Source organism: Elgaria multicarinata, chromosome 9 (genome assembly GCF_023053635.1).
Source record: "Elgaria multicarinata webbii isolate HBS135686 ecotype San Diego chromosome 9, rElgMul1.1.pri, whole genome shotgun sequence".
Lineage (NCBI taxonomy): Eukaryota > Metazoa > Chordata > Lepidosauria > Squamata > Anguidae > Elgaria > Elgaria multicarinata.
Window position 1 is genome coordinate 49,312,819 of NC_086179.1, and position 23,824 is coordinate 49,336,642.

Genomic DNA, 23,824 nt, shown 5'->3' on the forward strand with positions numbered 1-23,824 from the left:
TACCAAACAGGCACAGGGTAGAGTAAAACTAACAGTATAAAAGTCAGAACAAAATCAAGTTTTAAAAGCTGTAGGAAAAAGAAAAGTTTTTAGCTGAGCTTTAAAAGCTGCGATTGAACTTGTAGTTCTCAAATGTTCTGGAAGAGTGTTCCAGGCGTAAGGGGCAGCAGAAGAAAATGGACGAAGCCGAGCAAGGGAAGTAGAGACCCCTGGGCAGGTGAGAGACATGGCATTAGAGGAGCGAAGAGCACGAGCGGGGCAATAGTGGGAGATGAGAGAGGAAAGATAGGAAGGAGCTAGACAGTGAAAAGCTTTGTAGGTCAACAGGAGAAGTTTATATTGGATTCTGAAGTGAATTGGAAGCCAATGAAGAGATTTCAGAAGTGGAGTAACATGGTCAGAGCGGCGAGCCAAGAAGATGATCTTAGCAGCAGAGTGGTGAACGGAAACCAACGAACTTACGTGAGAAGAAGGAAGGCCAGTGAGAAGAAGGTTGCAGTAGTCCAACCGAGAAATAACCAATGCATGAACAAGAGTCTTGGCAGAAGAGACAGACAAAAATGATCGAATCCTGGCAATATTATACAGGAAAAAACGACAGGATTTAGCTACTGTCTCAATAAGATCCAACTAGTCCAGCATTCTTTCTCACAGTGGCCAACCAAGTGCCTCCAGGAAGCCCACAAGTAGGGTGATGAAGGCAATAGGTCCTTCCCACCGTTGCTCTCCAGCAAGAAGCAACAGCAGGTGGTATTCAGTGGCACCTGACGTGGAGGTTCCATTTAGCCATGATAGTTAATAGGCATTGATCTGCATGTCCTTTTTCAGCAAGGCTTGTCCTTCTATATCCTTAAACATTTTTATCCTTAATGATGCTAACTGGCCTGTAATTTCCTGGGTTCCTTTTTATTTATTTATTTTATTTATTTATTTATCATACTTATACCCCGCTCCTCAGCCAAAAAAGGCTCTCAGAGCGGCTTACACTTAGCAAAAAAGACAGTCCCTGCCCTCAGGCTTACAATCTAATAAAGACATGACACACAAGGAAAAGGAGTCAAGGAGGGAGGGAGGAGAGAGAAAGAGAGAGAGAGAGAGAGAGAGAGAGAGAGAGAGAGAGAGTCCAGGAGGAGCAGGCCCTGATGTTACTTCTGCCTGCTCCTGTCCCCTCGGTCCTTCTTCTTTCCCCACAGGGCCAAGATGGCAGTTTGCCCTGTAGGGGGGGGGAAGAGTCCAGTAGGAGCAGGCCCTGATGTTACTTCTGCCTGCTCCTGTCCCCTCGGTCCTTCTTCTTTCCCCACAGGGCCAAGATGGCAGTTTGCCCTGTGGGAGGGGGAAGAGTCCAGCAGGAGCAGGCCCTGATGTTACTTCTGCCTGCTCCTGTCCCCTCGGTCCTTCTTCTTCCCCACAGGGCCAAGATGGCAGTTTGCCCTGTGGGGGGTGGGGGAAGAGTCCAGCAGGAGCAGGCCCCGATGTTACTTCTGCCTGCTCCTGTCCCCTTGGTCCCTCTTCTTTCCCCACAGGGCCAAGATGGCAGTTTGCCCTGTGTGTGTGTGGGGGGAAGAGTCCAGCAGGAGCAGGCCCCGATGTTACTTCTGCCTGCTCCTGTCCCCTCGGTCCTTCTTCTTCCCCACAGGGCCAAGATGGCAGTTTGCCCTGTGGGGGGGGGGGAAGAGTCCAGTAGGAGCAGGCCCCGATGCCACCTCTGCCTGTTCCTGTCCCCTCGGTCCTTCTTTTAAACTATTCCCACTACGCAAGAACACAGCAAAACATCTTGCGATATGAAGATAGCTATGGCAGCATACTTTTGGTGTACAGGAGATCATATTTTAGTTTCAGTTTTCCCATATTCTCTGAAAATAAGCTCAGTCCCTTCCCAAGCTAGCTCTCTGGTGCTATTTCCAAATGGTGGCTGCTAACTCTTCACTGGTTCCCATTCATTAAGGAAATGACTGGCAATGGGAATAACTAGAAGCCAGCAAGAATTAGAGGGTGGCTATCCCATTTCTGGCTTATACACCATGGTTAAAGCCATGGTTTAAGGTGTCTTCTGAACGGGGTTGTTGTGTTATCTATATGGCCCATTGCAGACATAATGCTTAACTCTCATTAGTGTTAACGATGGTTTGTTGTCTTAGCCCTGGTTAAAATTCCAGATACAGAAACCCTGGTTTAGTTTGCTGAGTTCAGCCCTATCTCCAGCGATATAACTATGGATGGATACAAGCAAGACCTGCTTTTTCCCTTACTTAAAAGCGGAGAAGCCAAAGGGACAAGGAGACTGCCTTAACCATGATTTACTCCGTTTGTAAATCCACTTTAAACCATTGTTACACTGCCTGGTTAATGGCCAATCCGCAACTATGGTTAGGTATTCGAACATGACACTTAAATCATGGTTAAGCATTATCTCAGTATAGGGTCCATGACTGAACTTTCTTACATTCCTGTTTTTCCTATTGCATGCAGTGCTCTTCTATTTTTTATTATTATTAATTTTTGTCGGTCCTGCTTCTGATGACAGTTTAAATTATCTCTGGGTTCAGCTTCACTGATGAAATTTCTCTACATAGGTGTACAATTTCTTAGGGGAAACCCTATACATACTATTAAATATGAAGAATGTGTACATGCCTGTTTCATGTAGCGGTATTGAAAAATCGTGATAGGCATGATGCCCAATGCATTCCCATAAGATTCAGGTTACAGATATGTACGCTTGCCTAAGAAATACATCATGTGTGTGTGAGCCAGTCTTTACAATACAGCCAAAGATTAGAAGAGTAATACTTGATATTGACAAGAGGCTACATTTTTAATCTATCCTGCGGGAGTGGGGCAGGGGTGAGGTGGGAAGGGGAAAAACATTTTCAGAAGTACCTATATCTTTGCTGGAAAACATTTATTCAAAAAAATATGGGAAATGGAGAGTCACCAACTGGAATCATCATCATCATCATCATCATCATCATCGACTCTCCCTCTGGATTGAGGCGGGGAACAACGCTAAATAAAATATAATCCATAAGTAGGGTTTTAAAAATGGAAGAACTTTACTAGCCTTACCAAACCTTTTGGATTTCTTTGATGTTTTGCCTGAGGACACAACCCACAAATTTGCTTTGAATTTCTCATTAGGCAACCATTTAGTGGCAACTACAACATGCAAGGTATTTTGGAGAGGTCTAACCAATAATAACAACAAATCCTCCACTTAGACCTTTTTTAAATAGGTAATTTCTCCATTCTAAGATAAAGTACCCATCTGATGACCTAATTTTCCACTTATATGTGTTTCCTAAAATTATCTTTTTAATGACTCCCCCAGCCTAGATCTGCTGACTTCAATATTGTTGCACATTCCTTTTCATGAGATTTTTTCCCCTTCAATTTTCCCAGAATAGAAACAAAAGTAGGGTAAGAAGGTTTAACCTATTAATGCTTATTCCCCGAAGCATGCATAAAGCTATTCCTTCCAGGATTCAGACCTAAATCAGCACACTTTCTCTCTGTACGCCACTTTTTTGTGCTTATTGTCAAGAGGAGAATTCTATTCTAGGAGAAAGCGAAAGAAGAAAGAATGAGTTGAGACAATATGGGGAAAGCGTCAGTGTTTATATTTTCTCTATAAGAGCCTGATGTAGGGAGATGCTTACTTTGAACAACTAAGACCATGGATAGGTACTTCTCAGTTCCTGCATAACTAACCCTGCTGCCATGGTGTCTCCTTGAACTTTGGGTACTGGCTATGAGATCATCGCAGGCTGAAATGCCTTGTACATTTTGTTGCCGAAGCACTGAAATAGCCCACGTGACTACTGAAACTACAGTCACCTGGAATGCTCTAAGAGGGTGTTTATTTCTTATTTCTATTCATAAGACTGCTATAAAATAGGTTCCCTGGGTGTCATGCAATTTTTTTAAAGCAGAACATTACAATATAGTAAAATACAAAAATCTAAAAACAAAACAGTACAAAGCCAATGCCATAAAAATACGGAAGCCAATATGATTTTAAAAAAATACAGTGCAAAGCTAGGCAACAGAATGCAGTAAAAATGAGGAGCTAAATAACAAGGAGCCAAGAAATAAGAGTTAAAACTGCCACAATGTAATAGGGATTAAAATAGCAAAGATTTAAAAAGCCTGGGAGAACAAGGAAGCCTTAACTTGGCTGTGGAAAGGAAACCATACTGGTTCCAGGTGAATCTCCCTGAGGGAGAGATTTCTATAACTGGGGGTGGGGGTGGGGGTGGGGGAGATCAGCACCAAGAAAGGTGGTGGCAGTAATTCGTAGTAGCAGGTGTGTTTGGGAATTGTTTTGGACCAGTACTACTTCTTCCTTTTCAAAGTGGGGGAAGAGGAAATGCAGCTGTCTGACGTTGTTTCTAGCTGCAGCTCAACTGAGGCAAGGACATGGTTGTGCTCATTGTGATGCTGTATGCTGTTAACTTACAGTGTTGCTGCCTTTCTTCTTTAACACTGCTTACCTAATGCGGATTCTACCGGCCTCCCTGTGGGCACTGACAATAGCCCTCAGGCAATGTTTGGGTGACCCATGAAGAAATGGAAAATCTTGCAGCTCCAGCCAAAACGGTAAGTTTTAGTAGCAACTTTCATGTCTGCTTTAATGTCAAAATGTGTGTTTAACAGTTCTCTCTAAGTGTTAATGGTCAATGTATAAGAGCTGCTTAGTGTTTTATGTGCCGTTTCTTTGCATATGAAGCTAACTTATTTATTTATTTATTACACTTATATACTGCCCCCATAGCCAGAGCTCTCTGGGCGGTTTACAGAAATTCTAAAATTGAGATAATTGAGATGCACATGAAATGTTCTGTATGCAAAAACAGTGGCAGCTTGAAGTTCACTAAGCTGATGACAAATGAGTTAGGTAATTTATGCCAAAATAAATAAAGCAATAAAATGGAGTAATAGATGAGGTTGGGAAAATTTGCTGAATTATCATTTGTCCACTGCAACCCTGTGCATGTTTGTTCAGATGTAATCCCCATCATGTTCAATGGGGGCTACTCCCAGGTAAGTGGGTTTAGGACTGCAGTCTTAATTACATTTTTGTACTGTTTTTCTGATTTATTCTATTTTATTCTATTCAGCATAAGCCATTATTTAAATTTTATTATTTGAGTATGATTGAGTGGAAATCATACTCTCTAGCATTACATGTTAATTGACTCTGCAAGTGTGGAAATGTGCATTGAAAACAGGCTTGCGCAATGGCATCATAATGTCCCTGTGTGGAAAATACAATGAGCCTTGTGACATGGAGCTCAAGCATGTATCTAATACAGCACATCCTGTCCATCAGGATACCCAGTGTGATGCCTGTGGGTGCCCATGGGGGACCTTCCAATGGTTCTTGCAAAGCTCTCCTTTCCCTGCCCCAGTCAAAAATGTATTTTAATTTAAAATCTAAAAACTTTAGGGCACCAGATTCTCCTTCCTGCCACTGATGAGCTGTTCAGAAGGTCGGGGTCACTTCCTGGTCCCAAACAATCTTCTTCCATCCACACAGACCTCTCTCTCTTTCTCTCTCTCTCTCTCTCTCTGCTTCCAGCCTTGTTATTTCTCTCCACCCAATCCTGCTCCCCGTCCCTAGCCTTCTTCTTTCTCTCCCTTCTTAGCCTCAGTATTTCTAACCCCCACTGCTGCCCTCCCTCCTAGCCTCACCTTACTCTCCCCTCTACCCATTTGTCTTGCTGTCCCCACCTCCATACCAGCCTCTTGCCTCACTATTCTCTCCCCAACCCCACCTCTTTTGACTAGCCAGCCACTGCGCCCAGCAGTCATTATGTGACTAGCCACATCCTCCATGAGAACCATTTTGTGCTGATGCCCACAGCAATTCCTCAAATTCCCAAACATTTCCCCAGGTCTAAAAAGGTTAGGGACACCTGCTATCTATACTCCCAAGTGCGGTGGCTGAGAGTTTACTCAATCATGAACATCAGAGGCAGGTTTATTTATTTTTTAATTATTACACGTTCACCTGGCCTGAACCTAGCACCAAACCCAGACAACTGGGGAGTAAGTGGTATGGTATCCTTTGTTGCAAATCATCAGGGAGCTCTCAGATTTTAAAAATTCAAAAAGAAAAATCATTTGTGGTCCCAGGGCAATTACAAGTCTCTCGGAGTGCCAGATGAAACACTTTGGCTCACCCAATTTTTTTCATCTCCAGTTTTTAAATCTCAGCCCCCACATATTCCTATAATGATTTTTCCGAGAAAGTTAACCCAAAATATTGTTCTCCTAAGTGGTTAGACACCATCATTGGATTTCCAACCTTAAATTGAATGTTTGTCCTGATGCCGATGTATTTCCACAACATAAATCATCCCACACTGCTGTATTTACACAAACTCCTCTTCCTGCCAAATATGCAAGCAATTAATTTCTGAAAGCAATGATGTTAAAATCCCTGAGGGTCCCCCGCTGAAATTTGGAATGTGCAGTGGCCAGGGCTTTTTCAAGGGGTTGGTCCCCGGTGGAACAACTTGCCACTGGAGATTAGACAGGCTCCTACTGTCAATTATTTTAAACGCCTCTGTAAGGCGTTCTTATTTTCACAAGAGTTTGGGGGAGGGGTGGTTTAAATTTTAATGTGGGTTGAGGGTTTTTAATGGAAATTGTTTTATGTGTTATTGTAAAGTGCCATGATGCCAGAAATGGTGAGGAGTCGGTATATATTATATATAAAAGCTTTTAAAATAATAATAATAATAATAATAATAATAATAATAATATTAAAAAATTAGATCCATTGTCCTGATGCTGGCTGTTTCATGTAACCACATGGAACATTCCTGTAATGTCCAACTTCATTGAATAGATGAGACCAACGTGAGGCATTTGCAGGTGGGGCATGAAGGTGGTCTTTACCAGACTTCAGTTGCATTTGTAGTCATCCTTAATCGGAAATTAGCAACACTGTCAGTTGATTTCACTCACTTTCTGTTAGAAACTGAGGATTAGCATATGGCATTGATAATTGCATTGCTTTTCATTTTTGTGACTTGACTCATGCTGTATTTCTCTTGTATTCTTAACTCGCTTTGCTAATGGCTGTCCTCAACACTCCAGAAAGAGAATGAGGAAGGCAGTTGGGCTCAGGTATGAACCTTTTTTCACTTCTAACACTTTCCCCATTATGACTAACAGTAATCCGACAACTATTATGAAGGAGCTGTCAGTCTACAGACAAGAGTGCAAGGCTTGCTCTTTATTTATTTATTTATTTAAATATAGCACAAAAGAGATATTTTAATGATCTCCCCTTTTTGTATTATTTAAGACAAGTTGGTTTTCTGCTGCTAATTATATCTGAGCTCCAGGCAGAAGCTTCAATATGCCTTCAAGAGTTAACATGCAGTGAGACCTTCGGTGCTTCTTCCATTGTCTTACAGTCCCCAGCCTTGCTTCCCAGGTATCTGCCAGTACCAAGGTGTCATATCATTTGCAAAACAGGCAGTCTAGGGTGTTTGGTGCAGTGACGAATAAATTACCTACTTAAGAATATGGATAGGTGCTCCATCCCCTATGATCTACCAGCGCTGATCCAGGCAGTAGAGGCTGGTGGCTGTGAAGTCAGTGGGGCTGTGACACTCGGGGTTTCCGTCAGAACTCTAAAGGAGCAATCCAACATGCCAAAATCTATCCTCAAAAATATGTTCATCACATTGGATTGTTCCTTTAGAGTTCTGACTTAAACCTAGAGCAGATTCAAAGCCCCATTGACATCTGAGCCCCCAGCCTCCACTAGATCGGAGCAATCCGGGAAGTAGAGTTAGAGATGGATGAATCTATCAATTTCAGTTTCCCTCCATTTCTCATTTTTCTAGTTTTAGTTCAGTTCATCCTGAACTTTCAAGATTTTTTTTCAGTCTTAAATTTGGTTTTTCCTGAACTTTGAGCATTTTTATGCGCATTTCTCCTAATGCATATATTTGTATGCAAATTTGCCTGATATGCACATTTATTGCAAGCAATTTTCTGCATATAATGCATTTTAACATTATTTTCGCTAATATATGCATTTTATATGCTTTTTTAATTGGGGAACTCTATTGCAAAATTTAGAGAACTGCAAATTTTGAAGGCTAACTGAGTTTTGGTTCATGTATTTAGTGCAAAATGAGGTGTGTTCATATTGCATTGCGAATTGAACTAATTTCCCCCCTATCCCTAGTGGCAATTAAATGTTGCTACCTGGCTACTATTGTATCAGCCAGATTGGTTTTGCATATCCTCACTGCTAGACAGTGGAGTAACACTACATGCATTCCAGTTAATAAACATGAGCAGTAATCAAGGTTTGCTGTGGTAGATGTACTAACCCATTGCTTCCAGTAAGTGAGAAGATTGGGCAGCTTAAGATGGGGAGTAGCTGACGAGGTGGCCCACAAACAGGATTTTTTTTTTTTGTCCAAGAACAGCCACTCTGGCTTTATGGAAATATCCATCTTGTATTTTGTATTTCTCAGTGGTCCCAACTGTATTAGAGGGCTCTACATGCCTGTGCTCCTATAATTTGAGTCTACACATTATACAAGCCACATGGAAGCCAATTGAAATAACTTTTAGGAATTTTAATGGGATAAGATGCAAAAGCCCTCAGGTTGTACCCAGTGGCATCGTTCTGCTCATGCAAAGCTTCTATAGCCTTCAAAAACCCAATTTTCATCCTTGTGCAAGTGTCAGATCCAGTGCTTTGTTTCTGCCTGTGCAAGTGCTTGTGAAAGCCATTGTACAAGCACTTACACAACTATTATGATTTCATTGTGCTAAGCATTGCTTGTGCAAGTTGTTCCACTAGCACACAAAGCAGAATTCACAACCACTGGTGGAACACCATTTCTTGTAAGTTTTACATAAGTATTACACAGGATGCAGCCCACTGAATATACCTTGACAACATTTTACTTATATGACGAAGCTCATGTTGGCCAAGTTTTTGGAAGTTTTGCCTCCTGAAGTAGATGGGCGGAATCACTCATCACACAGGATGTCTAATTCTGTTGATGACTAGAAACAATGGTCATGGATAACATTTTTTATATATAAAAAAATGCATTTTATTTATTCATTTATTTATTTAACATGTTTCTCTGCGGCCTTTCAGGGCAGAAGCCCTCCCAAGATGCCTTACAGTAATAATAATATATTAAAAAGTTAAAATGATAAAGCAATAAAAACATGAATATAAGCCAGAAACAACAACAGTGGTAATAGCAGCAACATCAACAGTCCTATCATGAGAAGGCCATGTTAAGGCCTTCTTAACAAGGCCTTCTTAAAAGCCTGCAATGACAGAGCATGGCGGACTTCCAATGGGACCTTGTTTGAAAGGTGTGGGGCCACTGCAAAGAAGGCCCTCTCGTGTGATCACCCACCTAATTGCTCGCATGGGTGGGAAAATGAGAAGGGTCTCTCTTTCTGATCTTAAAGTGTGGGCAGGCTGATATGGATGAAGGTGGTTCTTCAAGTAACTTCGTCCCAAACTGTTTAAGGCTTTAAAGATCAAAACCAGCAGTTTGAATCAGGCTCGGAAATGCACCAGTAACCAGTGCAGCTGGGTTTCCTAGGCTATGAATACACCGTTGACTAGAGCAGTTCGAATGATTTCATAACTTGAGTGGATACTTCCTGAAACTACTGAGGAAATCAAAACATTAAGAGAATTGATTTTGTTCTGTAGTACAAGATGTTAACAATTTCCTATTTTTTCCCTAGACTCTGGCTTATGGTGACATGAATCATGAATGGATTGGTAATGAGTGGCTTCCCAGTCTAGGATTACCACAGTATCGAAGTTACTTCATGGAGTGTTTAGTAGATGCAAGGATGTTAGATCACCTCACAAAAAAAGATCTCCGGGTACATTTAAAAATGGTGGATAGCTTTCATCGGTAAGTCAGTATACTAGCTTTACAGCATGAGATAGTGTTAACGTTGTCAAAACTAAATATTTAAACATATTTTTCCAAATATGCACATTTTTCCCCAACTGATGTCATGTCAACAGCAAGACAAAATATTTATAGTATATATTAAACATGTTTGGTAGAGGTTTTTGTATTCAAAAAATATTTTATTTCTAATTGCCTTGTAACATCCTGTTGTTGCTGTTCAAATAACAGAACAAGTCTGCAGTATGGAATCATGTGTTTAAAGAAATTGAATTATGACAGAAAAGAGCTAGAAAGGAGAAGAGAAGCAAGTCAGCACGAAATAAAAGGTAATACTTTCGAAATTCTTAATCCTTGTTTTCTAAAATTCCACTGTATTAGACTCAACACCATTTAAACACAACAATGACCAAGCTTCTTAAATATTATAATGGCTAAGCTTTGCCATTCAGAATGGGCTTGTATATGGCCATGAGGCGTTCTCAGAGGACAGCACTCCCTAAGCATATTTGCTATGATCTTTTAAGTGCTATGTAAAGTCCATCCTGTTATCTCATGCTTTCAATGGCACATGTTTGCTTTTTTTAATGATATAGTCTCTCTTTAAATTGGATGATCGTTATATTTTTAAAAAAATTCACTGGCCATTATCTTCATTTTTGTTCTGCTGCCTTGCTTATACTGCTTTGTGTTGTTTAACAATTTGACTCAATTTAACAATTGAGTCTCAAGGCAGTTGAGACTCAACTGAAAAAGTGGGCTATAAATCCCCAAATAAATAAATAGGGCTTGGTTTGGAATTGACTTGAATTATCTCATTTGGAACAGTTATCATTACATTCCAAGCTATGCCATTGGGAACAAGATGAGGCTTCAAGCTTCCACATGACTAGCCTCCCCCTGCCCACCACTTACCCAAAATGTTTCTCAAAAACATAACCGGCCAGCAGCAACAAAAGGGGTGGGGGATTTGCTGGTGACCCTGGTGCATTTGCAGCATTATTCCTGGGAATTGTAATTTCCCAGGGCTCCTGGGTCCTTACTAAGGTTCCAGACACTCTAGAAACTGTGTATCCCATGAGTATAGGCAACCACAATGCTGCTGCAACCATATGGAGGGTGGTGCTGCAGTTTATCTAATTACTAGCGAACCCCAGACTTTGCAGAGGTTTGGACCTGGCTCATATTAAGTTGGAAGGTCCAAATTAGGGAAGTTGCTTCTCTAATTTCCCCAGTGCCTAGCTAAATGTACATTTAAAAAGAACAGGCCTAATGTGGTCTGTGATCCATATTTGAAAAACATTTATTCACACCCAACAGTAAAATGTGGGGAAAACTGAACAGAACAGAACTTACTAAGGCCACAAAGCTGTGACTTTCTTCAGGATCGGTTTGGTTGTTCAGCATTTGAAGAACTCCACACCAGCTGCAGATTATCACTTGGTTTACACAACATGACAGCCCACTATAGCTTAATTTACCCACGGGGGCTGTCACATTGCGCCTGGGCACCCATGGGCACCATTTTTGCATAGCAGTTGTGGGTGCCTGGCTTACCATGGCTTGTGTCACGTGAACCCAGCTGGCAGGGGTTGTTTGAGGATTAGACAACCCTCCAATAACCCCTGGCTTATTTTAGAGTTATTTGAGGGCTCGCTAACCCTCAACCCTTGCCACCTGGGTTTGCAAGACATGGCAAGTCATGGCAAGTTGGGTGCCCACGGGCAGAATGCAACAGCCCCTAGAGAGAGATATATAGCTGACAATTGGTTGTCGTGTCTTGTGAACCAGGTGAGCATGTAGCTCTCTGACAATCTTCCATGCATGTGCTCATTCTGGGACCAGGGAGCTGATGTTAGGCCCAAGATACATCATGCCTGTTCAACCACTATGGCACCTATCAGTACATCCATGGGAATAAACAAGCACACCCACTTACTGAAAATCATGCTACCCATGGTTGTAGAAATTGAAAGCCATGAAATGCCAGTGCAGACAGCAATTTCTCCATGTAATCTCTGTACCCAGGGATGGTTAGGAGATAATATGGAAGAAGTAGCATCATAGCCATTCTCAAGTGTGAAGTACCCCAGTATGATCTTCTCTCTTCCCCACCCAAACTTTTAAATATTCATAGACACAGTTCAGATTGGCATATTCACTTGACTTGTTAATAACTCATTTACATGATGATAATCCATTGCCCAGGAAGTTGTATCTTATTTACAATTATTTATAAAGAGAATATCCTCTGACCAATTAATATGATTCAAAACGCACAATATCATGAAATATGCAATCAGCAGGTGAATAATGTATGGGAATCTGAATCCAGCTACAGTATGACAAGCATATATTAAAAGTAGGGCTGCAATGTTTAATTGATGTATTGGTTATTCAATTAAAATAACTTAATTGGCTAAGAAGGTGCCCACTTAATGGGGAAGCAAAATGCATATTTGCTTACATATAAATGTTAAGTACTTACAAAAACCACAGATAGCAAGCACCATCTTAAGAGGCAGTCCCTTTTCTTTCACACTGAAGAGTTTCAATATGCATGTAAAATTAATTTTGTTTAGGGGCTTGTTATAATGCCTACTATTGTTATGTCTACCATGAACTGCAAGTAAATGCAAAACTAGTCACTTCAATCCAGCAAATGCAGCAGTCCATGCTTTCTCCTAGCAACACCAGGTGTCATAGTTGCTACACTAGTAACAGGCCTGATCCTGTAATGGGGTAATGCTTGCAAAGGTTCCCCATGCAGCAATCAGCATTGTGTGTTCAGTGCTATGGCTAGGCAGCCTTTCACTGCTTCCATGCCTTTTCTTAATCAGTTAATAGTCTGTGTTTTTCATTATTCAATAGGGTGACCTAAAATGGAAAAGGGAATTTCAGCAGATGTCATTTGTATGCATGCAGTATGTGGTGAAATTCTCTCTTCATCACAACAGCTAAAGCTGCAGGAGCTATACTAGAGTGACCAGATACAAAAGAAGGCAGGGCTCCTGCAGCTTTAACTGTTGTGAAGAGAGAATTTCACCAGGTGCTGCATGCATACAAATGAAACTTGCTGAAATTTCTTTTTCTATGCAACTGTTAAAGATATAGGAGCCTTGTCCTCCTTTCCATAGGTCACCATAATTATTCAGACTTTACAGTAAGCAAGTGGAAAATGTATACCTGCTTCCAGCTGCATTAGAACTATACCAAAAAAGCATGTAGAAATTAAAGCATCTTAGTTATGAAAGAGCCTACAAAAAGATATGTCAATAAACTTAATTTAGCCACCATGCTATTAAAAATTATTTATAGTTCAAAACAGAAAACAATCCAACAGGTTGATTAATTTTGATTTCCCCTTAATTCATCTTATTGTATTCCTGTTTTGTAGAGTGTAGTTTCTGTAAAAATAGACACAACTGGTTCAGCTCAGACTCCATACATCCTTGCGCTTCTGAAAGTTGAGTCATTAGGAAAACGCTTCTCTCCCTCCTTTTTGTAGATGTGTTGGTATGGAGTAATGACAGAGTCATACGCTGGATACAAGCAATTGGATTACGAGAATATGCAAACAATGTATTAGAAAGTGGTGTGCATGGATCGCTCATAGCCCTGGATGATAACTTCGATTATAGCAGTTTAGCTTTATTATTACAGATTCCAACACAGAATACACAGGTAAGTAACTAAATTACTTATTGCAATCAATTCCTATGGATCTTAACTATATTTTTTATTACTTCAATTATTTGATTTGGTTAACCATAGGCACGCCAGATCCTTGAGAGAGAATACAACAATCTATTGGCATTGGGAACAGATAGACGACTTGATGAAGTAAGTAATCCTATTTATACATTATTATGAATAGCAGAACATAATGTTTGATTTTGATCATTTAGAGAAGAATGAATGAAAAGGAAATAAAGGTGTGCTGCAGCTATAGGCAAAATCTTACCCACTACCAAGTGCTAAACATAAGGTTTCCAATTAAACTTTATTTATTCTCAAATCAAATTAGCTGCATAGACAATTGTAAATCTCTCCTCCCAATAAACTCAGTTTATTCACTACACTGAATTATGGTATACCACTTTGAGTAGGAAATTGTCGATATAATTGAGCATGTTCCATCAAAGTAAGGAAGTATGGGATGGGATTAACCATTATAGCCATGCTGGCTTTACTGTAGAATAGGATCCAGTCAAATTGCTTCAGAATAGATCTAGGATGGCATATGAGAAACAAATGGCGTAGCACCATTTGTGCAAATCTGTGCATAATCCTCTACAGCCCTTTGTCAATAGCACTCGTGACATTTGGTAAATGATTTATAAACTGCTAAACTGACTGAGATTTCAGTAGCTCTAGGTTGCCAACCACCAACAACTCTCTCTGTGTGTGTATGTGTGTAAATATAACACAAATCAGTATTAGGATTAAGGCTCTAGGTTTAGTGGTGATCAAAATAAAATATACAAACATGATTTTTCTAGTTTTACTTTGTCACATGTTTAATGGCATGATTACCATCTATTGTGAATCTACGACACCACTAAAATAAACACCTATGTTTTTCTTTCTTATATTACATTTAAAGATAGGCATACTTAGAGACATGTAGTTACTAATATTTCTGAAGTGTAACAGATAGTAAAACAAGAGAATATACAGAATATATAGATTAGGGATGGGCAATTTAGGAACTCTCAAGCACACTCCATTTAACATCTTCCTAACCTTTTGGGCTCAGTGACAACCATATCAAAGGATGAGTTGTGTTCTTTTATCACATCCCATTTGGTACACATGATCACAGATCCCAATGTCACATAGAAGCAATGATGCACTTTTTCACTGCCTGCTAGCCATATGGTAATGTAAGTAACCAATGCTCACATTGCATATCTTATTAGGCTATGTTCAAAAAGGATAAGGCAAAATTTGACCAACCTAGAATAGGTTAAAGATTTCCATGTTTTGAAGTATGTGCTTTTCGAAAAACATATTTGTAACAGATAGAAATCCACTTTCCAATTGATCAAACTTAGAGAAATAATCAATTTCCCAGAAACCAGTTTTCATAAAATCCATACATTTTTGTTTCATCAGAGTGATGACAAGAATTACAGGCGTGGCTCCTCCTGGCGAAGACAGTTTCCTCCACGTGAAGTCCATGGAATCAGCATGATGCCTGGCTCTTCAGAAACACTGCCAGCTGGATTCAGGTTAACTACGACGTCAGGACAGTCACGAAAAATGGCAACTGATGGTATGATATTAATGCTTACTTTCAAAACTGAAGGCATTTGTGGATTCTTTTCTTTGCAGATGAGAACATGCCAGAGTTGTATTGCTTAGCCAATTTAGCTGCTAGTTACATTTAGTGTAAAATATTTAATTAATATCTAGAACAGAGCAAACGAAAGTAAGTAGATATGGGTATAGGGAGCATATGACCTTGTTATGATGGCCTGCGGAAAATAGTGGTAAGATATGAAAGCTATGCTTGTGTTAACTTCCACATTTCCTAGTACATGTTTAGCATAGACATTTGTCAAGAAAACGTTCAGATTGACTGTGATATGTGGTTTTTGTGGTGGGTTGAGGATGGCAGGGGGCAGGAATGTGCAGCTTTAAAAAAAATCCCAATTGTATGCAGTATACACCCCTAAAACATTTTATCTGTAATGATTATATGTTGGTAGGGAACTACAGCTCACAGGATGAGATGGTAGGGTCCTGATGCCAAGACACAGCTGATGGACTTAGTTAGAGACTCTGTTGTAATTCCTGTGCTGCAATTGGTAAAACTTGCACAAGCCTTTGGTTAAGAACCAAACAGCCTTGTTTTCCTTGCAGGTAACTACTGGTGCTACTACTGCAAAACCTAACTAATTTGGGGTATTTTAATAATTGGTAGTTCAACAGGAAGATCTAGGGGGCAATTTGTAGGAGACATGATTCCAAGGATCTCTAGATTAAATTCAACCAGGTGATACCTGCAACTTCCCACATGTCAGATGCTGCTTGCTTTTCTGTTACTCGTGATGAAAATGAGCCTGATGTAGTTCAACAGGTAAGCAAGGTACGGCATCTGGGAATAATGGAAATACTCTCCCAGCAGGTGAGGGAAACAATGGACCACGTGAATTACTAATTAGGTCTTCACTTTTTTCTTAAGTTACACTGACAAAAGTATTGAACATACAAGAACACTTAGGAAATTTACATTCCAATTAAAATGTATGGCTTCACACTTACAGCTTCAGCAGTGTAGCTGAATTTCAGAAATGGGAAGTTCAGAGTACAAACATCCCCAGTTTAGAACTAATTATAAGTCACATCCACAGCACTCTAAAATTTGTATTAAGTTTGCAGTTAGTCAGCCCCATCCCATTGCTGCAGCTCCACCCCTTTCCATTTTCTGCTGTTGTTTACTTGACAGCAACAACCAGGTCAACGTTGTAGGTACCAAGACACTCTGAGAGTTGTAGTTCTTCAGTGCTTCTGGGTTCTCAGGAACTTCTGGAAAACTACAGTTCCCAGGAAACCTGGTGACCAAGAGGCTTTTTTGCTACTAAATGAAAGCCATAGCAGCAGTTTGTATGCTAGGTGAAGGGAGCAATGGTGGGAGCCTATCCAAATCAAGGTTGAATTTATTTAAGTGAATTAAGTTGAGTCTACAGAGCGTCACCCTTCTCTATTTTACATGTCAAAAACAGCTGCCACATGTACACCATTGTTTCTCACATACAGTTGTATAAACATGTTTTTACCACTTACATATACATCAAAATTCCCAAATGCTTGTACACAAATGTTTAAAGATATTTGAACATGGGTGTACCTTCACATTTTGTAGAAACACTATACAAACCCCCCCCCAAAAAAAAACAGTATTTGCTCCACTCATGGAAAGTACCTCTGCCTAATTTTCAGGAATCCCTTCCACCCCGCATCTAGCTCATTCAGCATGGTTCCCCAACCTTCTGTGTAGCATTTTAGAGGGCTGGCATGTCAGTCCTGTTGCATGTGTCTAAATCTAGATCCAGCTCATTTTTTATTCAATACTATATGCTAAGTGTTATTAACAAATAAACGTTTGTGTGGCGGGTGGCGAGAGCACATACCCCAAGTGATTAGCTTTAAATAAGCTTAAGGAATTAGGCCAAATCGAATTCTGGCAGAGTGGCCGAAATATTTTATCAGAAAAGCCTCAAATTAAGGACGTTTTTGATAGCAAGGTTATTGTTGTTGTTTTGGTTCCCAATTTGCAGTTGCTTCAGCACGGTTGCAGAGGTTAGACAGTTCTACAGTTCGCACATATTCATGCTGACACGGCTAGCATGGAAAAGAGCTCTGAGCTGAACTAATGTGAGTATTCAGACATTAACAGTGAAAGGCATTGTTACTTATGAAAAAAAAAACATAATTATTGGTGGTATAGGATTCTGCTGAGGCCCTGAGACATTTGTGTTTGTAAGTCTAGTCCTCACTGTAGTAGTAAACCTGTGTGTGAGCTGCACCACTTCAGACTGCAATCAGAGGTTCATCTTATGGAATATTTTTCTCCATACAAAATTCTTTTCTTTGACATCTGATTTCTTTGTGGAGCATTAATTCATGTGAGCCCCCACCTTCAATCTGAAATAATACAGGCCAGACACAGACTTATTACCTCAGTAAGAACAAGCTGTACCAATAAGCAAGTGGGTGGTGAGTGTTACAGCTCTCTGGTTTAATCACTGTTTGGAATACGTACATGGTAAAAAAACAAACTTACTTCCACAAAGAAATATATTCAAAAAGCCCTGTTGCCATCCTGTAATCACATTAACATAGCAACTTGTGCAGATGGTGCTAATGCCTTTCTGTTACATACCAGTAGGTTCCATAGGATTTAACGTAAGTGATTAGAGGGCTAGATGAAAATGGCTACATTTTAGGTTGGCTTCAGCCAGCATCCACCCATCCTAGCTTTGATTGAACCACTTTTTGAAACTATCTGTAGTTCTGTTAAGAGCTGACAGACCCTGCTGTTTCCTTTGACTTTCCCATATGCTTTGAGGCATCACATCTATTATTATCTAATTTGCTGCTGTTACTACATGGACTTAGCCATTGTAGTCTTGTACTTGTAAAGTACAGTAAAAAAAAGTCCTGTAAAAAAAATCTGTTCTGATTTGTCTAACCAGCAAAACCACCTGGTATACATGTAAGAGAATCAGAAAAATTGAGTAGACATCACCATAGTCTGGAACAGATTTTCTAGATGCCATCTTTAAAAATGGTTGCCCCCTAAGGAATTCAATTATAAGGTTCTTAAGTTCATATGGATGCTAGATTTCACAGTCAATTGCAACTATTGAACATATTTTTGCAATTTATTATTACACTTAAGTAGTAAAATATTTGTGTAGAACATGAATTTGGTTTGTGCAAACACCCATCATAACTCTTTTTACACATACGTTCTCACGGTGGAGCAAATATGAGTGTGACAATAGTTTCTGGGATTTTATCTGTTCAACTACGATCTTTACATTGCTCTCCACATTTACAATACTCTGTGCAAGCCACATACTTTAAATGACATTTACACCTACTAGTAACACAAGTTCTGCATATGCATTGTACAAGCACTTCGGAAGGCATCAGATTAAGACATAGTTCAGGCTTTAGAATACCATGATATTTTGTACCATCCAAAGTGTGTTGGTTGTAGAGCTTCATAAATAAAGTGTCCACCAGAAAGAGTTAAGCATGCCCGAAGAATAAAAAAGCATCTTCTCAAATGTCTATTTCTAATTGAGAAAGATGAAAGTGGAAGTTCTGACATGTGTTGGTCCATCTGCAGTGAATACTGACGTTCACCAAATGTCTTACTCTTCGTTAATGGATGTAAAACCTTACCAAGATATTCCTCTGCTTTGTCAACTGTTTCCTGAGTTAGAGTATTTTCTTCTGCAAAAAACAAGTAGAAAGCTTTTGTGGTACTGCTTTCAAGGTCAATGTCTTTATTCCTACCTTATTTGTGACATCACAGCTTGTAATGATATGTGCTGCACAGTGTAGCTCCAAGATGCTTTGCAAGTTTGTGAAGAGGTATGTAGTGCACTTTGTCTCTCACTCTTACTTTTATCCATATTCCTGCCAAACCGATTGTGAATAGTTCAAATATCTCAAAGGAGGCGGGCACCTACATCAGTGTCATTCAATAATACTAGGAGGCATTTCATTCCTGGCTGAACAGCATGGAACAGATGGATTATCGTTCTAGCACCTGTTTCTTCAACAGAGATCTGAAGCTCAGAGCACGCTTCAACCTCCTGCTTTCTAACGATAAGTGTGTCTCTGTTATCCTTGTCTCCTGTCATGGTTCCACTTAACACCGTAATCATGGTCGTCACTTTTGCATTGTTGAGGAAACAATTACTGGCAGCCTATTGGAGCATCTTTTTTGTTGGAAGACCAGAACCTGTACATCTGAACAGGCATAGGAGTATCACATTCTATCTTCTTCAGTTCAGTAAACTTAGTTGGACCAAGATTGGTGCAACTTAGAACATTGCCAGTATCATTTGAAACATGAGCACCAGATATTGTTGATCAATCTTCATGGTCAAATTTGTCAAACATCCATTTTTCTTTCACTGAAGGTATGAGCACCCTGTTCCTCATTACATTGATGATCATCACTGCCCTTTTGTATAAGATCTTGCTCTTCATCTTCGGGAAAAATACAATTTGACATCAGTAGTTCCTTGTTAAAGTTAAACAATGCTGGTACAAACGTTAACATTTCATTTGGCATCTCAGTAGCCATCCAAGATATCTTCAGTTTTTCAGAATCACAGAACCTGTCTGCAAGTCCAAAATTAACTTCCTTTAAAGCTTCTATTATGTCCTTTGCAGCTGATCTGATATTATCTACTTTTCATATGCATCAGACTATTTCATCAATCCCTAGATTTGTTGGAAACACTTATTAAGGATTCATTTCTGCTGTCAGATGAACTGAAGCATAAAGTTTTTGTTGTTTCTAATTATGTCTTCGCCAGACAATTGAGTTATGAGATCATGATTTTCTGACAGTATGAAACCACATCCTTCTTTAAGCTCAGGGCCAATAATTTACTTCTTTAAGCTCCGGGCAACAACTATTGTGGAAATTGTTTTTCGGTCTTTAGGATTTCGCATACCCTATTCATACAACTATCCTTCTAAATATGTTTTGTGGTACAGTATATCCACACCAAATACCTAAGTATCCAATTCCAGATATGCCACATGTGTGTAAACATCATCTTGAAATAAATAACTGCAGCTAAAAAAAAATCTTTGCTTTTCCTGATTCACTAATTGATAACTTCTCCTGCACTCTATTTTAACTTTGTTGTCCACAGATTATACATCTTACATGCATTGGTAGCATAACGTAAGTTGGAGGTACTCGTGGTGAAATTGTTGACCTTGTTTTGCGCAATGTTCCAGCAGTGGCAGTTTTGCAACTGGCCAAATCTTCATGCTTGCTTGTGTTCAGCTATTTTATTAAGAGGTGTTTTTTTTCCAAAGTGCATGCTTTGTAACATTGGTTAGTTATATCATGTACAAGCCCATGTTCATCTGCCACACAATTAAGTCTTTTCATGACCACGTCATACATAATGTAGGGTTTTCCTCCATTTATAATTCTAGTAACTCTTGTCTTGGGGTCTGCAGTCTGGCAAATAATGCACTTTTTCAGATCAAATGAAGCTTGTGTTATTTCCCAATGAACAAGTTTAGCTCCAAGTCCTCATTCACCATCCATTTTTTTATGTAATGTACATTAAATATCAAGTAATCAGAAATTTATGTATGTTACGGTTTACAACAATTTGTATTTAATAAATAACATGGTACCTGTTTCCTGCAAAATCTAATATCCATATGAAGTTTTGAACCTTATAATTTAGTTCCTAGACCCCAAAACATATATTTAGACACCAGAACAGAAGCCAATATAGGTGTAGTTAAAATTTGGGGGCAGCTATTTTGAGAGATGGTGTCCAGAAAATCTGTCCCAGACCATGGTGATGTCTACCCACATTTTTCTGGTTCTTTTATATGTATACTAGGTGATCTTGTTGGTTAGACAACTTACAACAGAATTTTTATGGGACTTCATTACAGGGATTGGAGAATCAGAAAACAAAAATAGAAAATACAAACTGCAGCATGTAGGCAAAAATATGGGTTGGCTCCAGACTTAGTAAAGCTTACAGTAGACCCAATGAAATCGAAGGAATAAAGTAGTCATGATTAAATTCATTGTAATGGGTCTATTCTAAGCATGAGTAAGTCTAGTGTCAACCCACTGTGTTAACAGAAAATAATGAAGCCAATAAGTGCAATTTGCAAGAATTATTACTACTCCTCAAGCTGTAAATGAGTCCATTTTGGAGTTGACCATACCAGTAACTCTTTACAATGACAACTACATTCAATGCAGTGGTAACTACAGTAATTCACAAACCAATTCTATCATCAAATTCCATCATACATTCTATCGTATATATAAAGAACAATAATAAAGAGATATCCAACATCAACTACCAGCTAGAGAAAAAAGCAACCTGATTTTTTTTTTTATAAATTCAACACTGCAGACATGTAATGCAAAACTATGAAATAGTGGCCTTTCATTTTTCATTCTTTCAATTATCCTTTTTTTCAATTGGGATGTTGACAGTGCAATCCTATACATTTCTACTCAGAAGCGCCATTGAAATGAATGGGATTTATTCCCAGGTAAGCATTTTAAGATTGCAGCCTTAATGTATTAAGGCCTCTGCTTATCATACAAAGGCTAGATTTCAAAACAATTGTTCTAACAGAACTTGGTAACATTTCTGAATGCTATTTAGTTTAGAGGTACGTATTTCAGTTGTTCAGAGTAAAAGGGATTTATATGGCTTGGAGTTGGAGAATCTAATTTGGTGGTGAACTGCTCTGTAGAACCAAAAGAGTTATATTTAGCTTCTCCTGAAGCTGAATTTGACCCTTTTAGCACTCCATAGAACTAATATTTATAAAACATTTGTCACCAACAAATTCAGCAGTGCATGGTGGGGAACCACATGTGGTCTGCCCCTGGTTTCAATGCTCTGAGGTATCATGAGATATTTTGCCTTATTCCAGCCTCAGCTTGGCTCCACTGATTTTACAATCTGTCACTCAAAGATCATTGTTGATTATCTTAAATGAAATGAGCCTATTAATTAAAATGTTGTAAAGAAGTTTATTACTGAAATACTTTCCCCCCGCTCACTTCTAGATGCCACCTCTTTCTTCTACTTTACCTGAAGTGCACTACCACCATCTTAAGAAAAAGAAGCTTTTTATTCCAAGAACAGGGTAATAGGGAAGAAAACATAAAATGTTTATCAGACTAAAATGTGTGATCTTTTTACATATTAAGTTGTAATGTGCGACCTGTCAAGTACCACCAGCCCACAACTCATTCATGTCAATGGAGTTTATGTACAATTTGGATACAAACCCCACTGAAATGACTGAAGAATGTGCAGTAAAAGTACTGGCCAGACTGCACTCATTGGGTAGTTCAATAAAAGAATAGTTACTAATTAGTTTTTAAGAATAAACCCCAATGTATCTATCATCATAAATTTGGCCAAATTGCAGAAATAATGCTTTTATCTAAAGGAGACACTCATTTTTAAACTTGTTTCATCTGTTTTATTGTAATATACTAGAATTTATGTATTTACCGTGTATGTATTTCTTTTTCATATGTGTAAGTCTCATGTAAATGAATATAAATATGATTTTTAAAAGAATTAAATCTATGGTACATGGGGTCTTAGTGCAAACACTTGACAATACAGTGTCAACAATACTGTTTGTATCTTTCCATTTCACCATTTTTACAGTTTTGAATTGTAGCAAAGTAAATTGGATATGTTTAGCAGAATTATTAGATGCTTCAACATGTTCCTACTTTTTAAAAAAACCTGTCAATATTTAAAGCTCAACACCTGCCTCTGATGATTTACAATAGAAAGATTTAAACATGGAACTTGAGCCAAAAATGGACCTATAAAGGCAAAACAGAATTGTTATATATACTTGTAGAAAAGCACTGTGACGGCTCTCCTTTTTAAAATCAACATGAAGAAAAACTGTTTGCAAGAGTCAAAAACAATTACAGGAAATTAACAAGAGACATTCCCTTCAATGCTACTTATGGACCAAGATGCGGCTAGTTTTGCTAGGCATCACTTTTTTCCTTTCAAATTCTTTACATACCAGCCGACACTGGTGTCAAATAAAAACATCAAGGGAAAATAAATCTGATCTTCAAGTTTTCAGTTGTTTAAAAATGCCCTCCATTTCTTCATTATAATAGGGCGTTAGACAGCTGTTTGTCTAATGTAATGCTTTTATCCAAGATGGCCTTGCTGAGACTTCACTGAAGTCAAGTTTATCAGAGGAAATAACTGAAAGACAGAACAGTTACTATATAATGTATAAAACTTTAGAGGAGAAATTATTATCTGCTGTGGCTTTATTTGGTGGTGTTATAGATGTTTATTCTTTGTTTATATGGGAAGTTTCAAAGTAAGACCTATTTAAAAATGTCATTTACCTACTATTTGCTAATCTCCCACTGCCTGATCTTAGCTTAAGACCTGTCTTTTAGTTATTCCTTTCAGCAGGCTGATCTGCAAAACATCTGCACGCTCATTTCTTTTACTGCGTATTTTTTATTTAAACAGATTTCACTTAACCAAATGGTGACAGATTTTTTTTCACCCCAATTGTCAATAAAAGAAAATCAGTGCTGTTTTATGTGTTCAGTCTGTGAAAGAGCTGTGTGTCAT

General features: G+C 38.9%; 1 protein-coding gene across 1 annotated transcript in view; it reads left to right on the forward strand.

Moving 5' to 3' along the window:
- The window catches only part of PPFIA2 (PTPRF interacting protein alpha 2), a 295,048-nt gene extending 271,270 nt beyond the window's left edge, over positions 1–23,778 (forward strand). Inside the window, exons 25-33 of the mRNA XM_063133830.1 lie at positions 4,534–4,596; positions 7,105–7,134; positions 9,754–9,929; positions 10,161–10,258; positions 13,438–13,613; positions 13,704–13,772; positions 15,048–15,207; positions 17,216–17,312; positions 22,258–23,778. Of these exons, the coding sequence (XP_062989900.1) occupies positions 4,534–4,596; positions 7,105–7,134; positions 9,754–9,929; positions 10,161–10,258; positions 13,438–13,613; positions 13,704–13,772; positions 15,048–15,207; positions 17,216–17,274 (831 nt within the window). The 3' untranslated portion in view covers positions 17,275–17,312; positions 22,258–23,778. The remainder of the gene's footprint in view (positions 1–4,533; positions 4,597–7,104; positions 7,135–9,753; positions 9,930–10,160; positions 10,259–13,437; positions 13,614–13,703; positions 13,773–15,047; positions 15,208–17,215; positions 17,313–22,257) is intronic.
- The last annotated feature ends 46 nt before the right edge of the window (positions 23,779–23,824 follow it).